General features: G+C 31.9%; 1 protein-coding gene across 1 annotated transcript; it reads left to right on the top strand.

Annotated features, from left to right (window-relative positions):
• Positions 1 to 6,782: 6,782 nt before the first annotated feature.
• LOC134235984 (C-type lectin domain family 17, member A-like) lies at positions 6,783 to 7,890 on the top strand. Its single transcript, XM_062718161.1, has 4 exons — positions 6,783 to 6,867; positions 6,959 to 7,050; positions 7,434 to 7,530; positions 7,742 to 7,890. Exons 1-4 carry the CDS (start codon positions 6,798 to 6,800, stop codon positions 7,888 to 7,890), a joined length of 408 nt encoding a protein of 135 aa, XP_062574145.1. The 5' UTR covers positions 6,783 to 6,797.
• Positions 7,891 to 8,166: the final 276 nt, after the last annotated feature.

The raw sequence follows: 8,166 nt of genomic DNA, 5'->3' as shown, positions 1-8,166 counted from the left end.
GGGGATTTTCCGCTTATGTTTATGGAGTAAGGGTAATCAGGGATATATGTAGATGAAATTCATTTACCCAGTTTTATTTTACGTTATACCCCACTAAATTGAGCGTTTCTTGATTTATAGTAAAACAACTTATTTTTTCTGTACTCAGACTTATGTTAATTACGCTAGATTAAACTAATCTTATTTCTTTCCAAAATAATAAATATTGCTTACGCCAGACAAGCTTTTTACATATACAGTGGACCCTCATTTATCCGGACGCTTTGGTTCCCAGTCAATTTGTCCGGATATGTGAAGCATCCGGATATCTGAATCACCAGTTAAACAAGACAGAATAACATTTTAAAATTTCGTTCCGATGAAAAATCGTCCGGATACTGAAGCATCCGGATATCTGGCGTCCGGATATCTGAAGGTCCACTGTAATTAATACCTGACTTGTGTGATATATCTATCGTTAAGCGGTGTCCTATCATCATATTAATAAGCGGTTGCTACGTGGTAAATTTTACTCAACCCAAAATCAGACATACATCGAAACAAATGAAAATCTCGATCTTTCAATACAAAAAAACATTTCAAAAGTCTTTGAAAAAATTGAGTGTATTTTCATTATATTTTTCTTGCTGGGAAGACTGAACGTGATTATTTGGTGCAATCTTCTGTCTTTATTTGGAAGGACTCTCAGAACTTGATTCGGAAGTCGAAGTATCCATTTCCGAGTTCTGTTGATCATCATTTCCAGATGATTTTTCATCCTCATCCTCCTCTGGGAGAAGGGCTTTCATAGTGTCTGCTAGTTCCGTGTTAGACATTGTAGAAGTGCCCCCGACAGAATTGTTCATTTGGATTACATCCTGGATGCGACTTTTCATGATATTTTCTATATCATTGCGCTCTTCCTCCGATATGTCTTTGAAAGCAGGGTCAACTGATTCGAACATTGCTTTGGCAATTTTCATCAATTCGTCAATGTTAACTACAAAAGAGCAGAAATATTTTTTATGTTTTTATTTTATTGTTTTATTTAGTCCGGTGTCTGTATGTCGTACGTCGTTTGTCTGCCGTGTGACGTCTGTAAACTTTTTACATTTTGAACTTTTTTTCAAGAGCTACCTGTACTATGCTAATTTGAACCAAACTTGCAACGAAGCGTAAATAGAAAAAGGGGATTCAAATTATATTCGAAGTTAGAGTCTCACTCACTTTTAAAGGAAAAAATCAATGAAAATTACTGAAAATTACTGCAAATCGTGATCCCCAGGGCTAGGGTAGACCCAAATATGCAATAAAAGTTTACATAGGAAAACTTGTATATATACGAATGAAATCTTCAGAACAACTAGGCAGTGAATATTTATATTTTTATGGTATCAGATCAAGATGATAAAGATTCAATTTTCTGCATATGCCCCCCCCCCCCTTCCCGGCCGAAGCTTTAGGGAAGGGACACAATATAATATAAATATGTCATATGGGGAGCATTAAGAAAGAATCCCCGCCCAGCTGTTGAACAGCATATGAAATAAGTTTTAGTTTTGATAACATCCTCCTACAATAGCGTAGATTCATTTTCATTGAATATCACGATCCTTAAGGCTGGCATTCACTCAATGGCCTTTGAGATGAACTCAGTAATCAGAATGTATATAATGAATGTGTTCAGGAAAAAATATTTTCAAAAACAGCGGGACAATATCCATATTGATTTTTCGATTTGATGTTGAATAAATCAAGACTATTTCGGGTCCCGACTTCAGTCGAACAAGATGGAGACAAAGTATGTATGAAATAAAAGAGTGTAATTTCGAAAAAGAAAATCATTTTCTTGACAAAAATACAGTGACTCAGGTGAGTTTTTTTATTACCTATTATATTATTTTGATTAAAATTGATAGAAAGTTGTCTAAAGTTTCTGTGTATAATCTTAATACTCTATAAATCCGTTCTATTCAATCAAATTGTTTTATCAATTTCATTATTTGACCTAAAGGACCAACATTTCTTTTAATATATATATTTCAATATAGATTAATAATATAAAAAGTCTTCTGCAGAAGAGACGAGAAAATTTTGTAAGGTTCAGTAATGTTCAAAAATGAGTTTGTATGGATAAAATATAAGAAAATAGTACAAAGTCACATATTTAAAGACTGAAGCAAGGGTACGAGTTCTTGATGTTTTAGGCATTTGTATTCAAAATCAATCACAACTGTATATCAATCCACGCAATATTTTTTTATATTGTTTGTGTTCTTTATTTTTAAGTTCAATATATACTCTCTGTTTCTCTTTTTAAAAAGAAAAGCATGCAGTTGTACATGTACAATGGAGAACATACCTTTTTCTGGCCCAGCCATTTTGTTTTGATACAAGGAGCCTACATTAAGAGAAAAACATGGTATATGTTTTCACAAACAAACTACACCTGTTCTTAGAAATGTCAGAATTGACTTTTTAAACAAACAAACATGTAAGTATGCAATAAACGTCTAAATACATGCTGTCTACTTGCATATTAGTTTTGAGGATTGCTCAAATATTCATCTATCTCTAAACATAATAGTACATACAATAATTCCTTAATAGCTCGAAATTTGTCATGTATAAATTGATGAATATAAATAACAATTTGAATTTCATAGTACGTATAATAACTACTTTGTTTTTTCTTGAGTCTTTTAGATACTATACTGAAAAAATAAGATACTATAGTAAACTATGCCTAACTATTGTACATTTTAAAGAAAGCTCGTCTAATTTCTTTTTTGAAGTGATATTCAAAGTAAAACTACATAATTTTATCTTATATTGCATGCATGAGACAAATATAAAACATTCATGTGCAAAAGTAATACTAAATTATTATTAAAAATTACATACCGTATCAATGAAATTAGAAGCGTGATGTACCTTTCTGTGTTGGATGTTTCACGTGAACGGATATCTACAACTGTGAGGAAACAATCAATTGCCGGATCAAGGAATATATACAGGATTTAATTATCTACAACATATCCTCTTATAAAGAGCTGGGCATCTAAGGATCTTCTGAGTATAATGTAACTACACTTAATATTGCCAATACAGGAAAAAATATTTTCTTTACACACTAGCATCCAATGAATAATCAGTACTACACTAACATTTACCGAAAGGGTACAAAAAAAGAAATTAGATTAATATCATATACTGAGTATACGATATTAAGATTTATTTTGAAAATGAAAAGAAAATCACGAAGATCAGAAATATTTTTGAATAAAAAATAAAACATTTATATACACTGTAAAATTGAGGAGTGTGTGACGGCACATGTTATCATTTCATTTTTCAGCATAGGCTTTTATCTTCAATTCCGGTACACAATTTCCACGATTCCAGTTATTGTTTTGTGCATTTGAATATGACGTAAGTTTGACAAAAGCAACGTTACAATTTTTTTTACATTTCTCTGAAAATAAATGTAGATTAAGTATGTGCGAACAAAGGAGCTAGATTGATACGTACTACATGTGCAAGCTGTTTAACGTATATCTCGTATTAAGCAGGGTCATCATAAGTTTGAATTTAGCTAAATGTAATATTATCATATAGTCTATTTATAGTCACTGTACATTTCTTAACACGACGTATTCACCTATTTTAGGCCGTGTTTACCAGAGGGTCAATACGCATGCAACATCATTGTGACGTAACAATCAAATCCTCAAACAAAGTTGTAACAATGGTTGCAACTTATTGTAGGATTATTTTTTTAAACATTCGGACGTCTTACACGTGTGGAAACTCGGAAAGGAGAACACTGAAGTTACAAACAGTAATCAGGACCTTTTTTATTTTAATTATTGGAAGATTGTAAATAAAGATGGTGTCGTCAGACAGCCTTCAATGTCTTATTTATTCAAATTCCCACTATATATTAAAACAACAATGAACCTATTTTGGTGTTGAATATGGTTCGTTATTCACAAGAAAAATATTAATATGGACCTCGGCTTCGAAAGAGTCCATAATTGTAATATAATATAAATAAATCTATGAAAAATACAATAAAATGCAATGCCTAGGTATGTACATGTTAAACCTTAACAGTGAACATTATCTGAGTCACTGCCAATTATTCAGTAAACACTTTGTCACTATCTGAACTTTCCAATCGAAATCCCTCTCTTTTGCTACCACTGTACAATAGTCGGTATCCAAAAGAGCAGTTTTCAATACATATTCCAGTTTTTTATTTCCATTATATCCATTCTCATGTCCCGGTCTTCCTGCGAAGCTATATCGACCTCTTCAGAGAGTCCAACATAACGTTTTTTTGATGCACGATGTAAATATTCCATCCTGAATATTTGTTAAAATAAATAATTATAATAAAATAATATTATAATAATAATTAATAAATATGAAGAGGTTAAAAGAACTCAACTATAATTTACATTTAGAAAAAATATCAAATAGATTATTAACTAACATTTATAAATAAACACGAATTGTTTGAAATCTAACTTAATTGGGAAGTTTCCTTAAAAAGAATCCCTTGAGAAGTAAAGTACATTTTGTATTCCACGATTGCCTACAAACATTGTCGAGTGTAAAGAAGGTTCAGTCCTACCTCAGACTCAGATGTGTATAATAAAAGACAAAGTGAGCACTAAAATATTTAAAGAACATCAGGATAATTCTTTTTTATGGATATGTTAATACAGACTCAAAGTTCGCATTGACAACAATAAAACCGGCACCAGAAACACTTATTAAGCAGCTGTACTTAGAGATTGTAACCTTGTCTCCGTAAAAATAGTTGTTTCATTTAACATCTCCATGATTGTTTCGGTATATAAACAATTAAAGCACGAATCCTTTGAAGATATGATGAATTCTATTCATCCAAGATGGCAATATCGGAAAATATAATTTTGATTTGCATCGATCAAAATGCAACCAAAACATTTGCACACTGCAAAATTTTCTTTGAAAGAAAATTTGCATGCTAAATTGACAACAAAAAAAATTCTCTGAAAAATACTCACATTAAATTATTTACTTTCAATTTGTTTTATTTTCTTCTTTATAATAACGTTGGTACATGAATTATATATCGAAGAGATATACAATTTTGACTTGCGTATAAATGTATAGATCAATATAAATCAATTGTGCAGTAAACTTTGAGAGTCCAGAGATGAATATATTTTTCAGATTTGATTTAGGTCTTTTTCTTTTATAATTTTGTGAAAAGGAGAAAATACCAGCGTTTTTGAGTATATTTATACCTTAATCAAATTTGGCATTTTCTGAGGCATATAACAATGGTATTAATATGCCAGTTTTCTAAATTCTGTCTGATCTTTATACAATGCAAAACCAAAACTTTCAAAGCAACTATGTTTACTGAAAAAAAAAGAAGAAAACTTTAATATAAATACAAAGTTTGTTTGAATTGTACTCCCTTTTCATATTTCGGTACTTAAATGTATTAATTTTGGTATTTTTTTTTTTACATTTTCCATAAATTAGGTCAAAGCTAAAAATAGAACAACATTGAGAGGTAATTGGATTCAAGGGACTTTCATGGGATGTTCTTTCAGTTCTATAGCATTTTGAAAATATTTGAGATGTAAGCTTGTTGACCATTTTGTGCCATTTTATGGACTTTGATATTGAATACTGTTCTTTATTTCCATATCCTTCTTTCAATGGTTTTCTCGGAGACGCTCACCTAGCCTTTTCTATATCTCTTGCATTTTATTTGCTCATTTGCATAAAAACGTCTATACTTAGCCTTAAATCTTTTGCGTGGCCATATTAAATTAAACATTAAACCCTCTTCCTGTATTCTAAATTTTATAGACCCATTGTCTATGGTTAAGATATTGGGATGGGGTTCTATGAAAGAGATATTAAAACACATGAAATGTTTAAACAAAATTAAGTATATACATATACATTTAGATAAAATGAACATTACAGTATGTAGTTCTTCCGAAATTGTGTAATTCCACAGAGTCTGACGAATCTGTTTCATACTTGGATATTTTACTTGAAAAAAGACGTTAATGGTAATCTAACAACCATTACGATAAATGTAATGACTTTAGTTTTTCTATCGTCAACTACCCTTACTTATGCAGCAATATACCTTCATTACCTGCATACGAAATCTATATATCACAGCTGATTCGATACGCAAGAGCATGCTCTACGTATGAACAATTTCTAAGACGAGGTTAATTTTTAACAAGAAAGTTGACGAAACAAGAATATCAACAGTCTCATTTAAAGTCATAATTTCGTAAATTCTAGGGTCGATTCAATGACCTTATCAGCAAATACAATTTATCATTGAGACAAATGCTGACTGACGTTTCTTATACTAATTGTTAGTCCATTATTTATACACTGAATTGACGACGGATTTTCCCGTTATTTCCCCATCTATACAAGGAGCACACGGCGGTTGTGACCGGTCAGCAAGGGAAGCTCACGCCTCCATGGCACCTGATCCCACATTTAATGTTTCAGAGGTCAGCGTTTGCTCTGCTCCTATTTTGTTTTATTGTTTTATGGACTTTGAAATTGAATACTGTTCGTTATCTCCATATCCTTCTTCTGGAGGGCAATGCTATATTCACTAAGTAATGTATTTCTATCATTATTGTAAAAATAGGTACGCAATAAATTGACACAAACTGTGAATCCATTGCCTCTTATCTAAAGAGTTGGGGTTAATTTTTAGAATTTCCTAATGTATATGAACTTGTCTGCTGATGTAATGATAACGTTACATAAACATGACATACATATCAATGGAGGGAAACCGATTTCTTATCTTAACAATACTGGCTGTATTTCTTACGACAGGTGAGATTTTTTTTGCCGGTCACCTATAAATGAAAGCTCAATAGTAAAAGAATTGATAAAAGAATTATCCCGTCATCGCAATGTTTTTCAGAAGTTCATTGTGAATGTCCAGAAGGATGGTTCCCATACGAAGCAAGCTGTTATTTGTTTTATCAACAAGGAAAGGAATGGACTGCTGCTGAGGTATATACATTCATTTAACTTCTACTGCTCGTTATCTCTACCTTTTACATTATGCCTACATTTCAGAATAACTATATCAAAAAATGAGTCAATCTCCTTAACGGTCCTTTAAATTCTGTGCATTACGAAACTATTTTGAAGAGAAATCGTTTTTTGACCCCTACTTCTGGCAGAAAATCGTATTTTAAAAAAATGAATTTGAGAAAAAAAAAGAATATTCAAGATATATATGTTAAACATGCGATGGACAATTTTACAATTTCATTAGACATTTTGAAGTTTACCTTACCTTACTTATACTCTTCAATCCATTTGAAATAATTCAGTTAGCCGTAAGCAATTAAGCGAAAAGTACCCAATATCCTCTTTCGTTTCTTTTACAGGACTTTTGTAGAAACCTGAGCTCATATCTCACCAATATTAACGATGAATCTGAAAACCAATTTCTTAAAAAACAACTGAATTTACATGGAAATACAGGTTTTATTACTTTATTAAAAACTTTTTTCAAGATTAAAAAGGCAAACTAACATGATGGAAGCACGAAATTGGTTAATATTTAGCATGCTGAAAGAAGAAATGCAATTACAGCAAGAAATACAATTACATTTCTAAAAATATTTTGGAATGCTATCGCTGAAAGCTAAAAATGTTTGCATGTCTTGCGAAGACCAATTCTTACATTTTGTAGCTGATTTTTGGGTTGGAGCGACTGATGCCATCAGTGAGGGTGGGTGGAGGTGGATGCCAGGGTTTGACCCTATAGGATACAATGACTGGATGCCTGGGCAGCCTAATGATGACCATGATCAGGACTGTATGCAGTGTAGCAACCTCTAATGATAAAACGCCGCCTAATGATACAAATAGCATTAAGCGTTGCAATTGCAACGCTTAATGCCATAAATTATTGCATTAATAGCTGACATCATCAACTGCTAATGCTAAATCGCCGCTTAATGACAGAATTATATCATTAAGCGTCACAAATGCAGTGCAACACCGACGCTTAATGAAACAAGCAAATATCGACATATTCGACGCTTAATGATACACTAGTGTATCATTAAGCGTTGTAGGTGCAACCCTTAATGATATAAAATTTAGAAATCGCTT

This window comes from Saccostrea cucullata, unplaced genomic scaffold (assembly GCF_032062105.1).
Source record: "Saccostrea cucullata isolate Sc308-1 unplaced genomic scaffold, CSIRO_AGI_Scuc_v1 ctg10130, whole genome shotgun sequence".
Taxonomy (NCBI): Eukaryota; Metazoa; Mollusca; class Bivalvia; order Ostreida; family Ostreidae; genus Saccostrea; species Saccostrea cuccullata.
This window is presented reverse-complemented; position numbering and strand designations above follow the sequence as displayed.

What these genes read in the sequence shown, in the direction of transcription:
- LOC134235984 (XM_062718161.1), top strand. Translation starts at nt 6,798, where the DNA reads ATGACATACATATCAATGGAGGGAAACCGATTTCTTATCTTAACAATA. An exon ending in GGCTGTATTTCTTACGACAG is followed by an intron (nt 6,868 to 6,958) that starts GTGAGATTTTTT and finishes AATGTTTTTCAG; the next exon opens with AAGTTCATTGTGAATGTCCA. An exon ending in GAATTTACATGGAAATACAG is followed by an intron (nt 7,531 to 7,741) that starts GTTTTATTACTT and finishes TACATTTTGTAG; the next exon opens with CTGATTTTTGGGTTGGAGCG.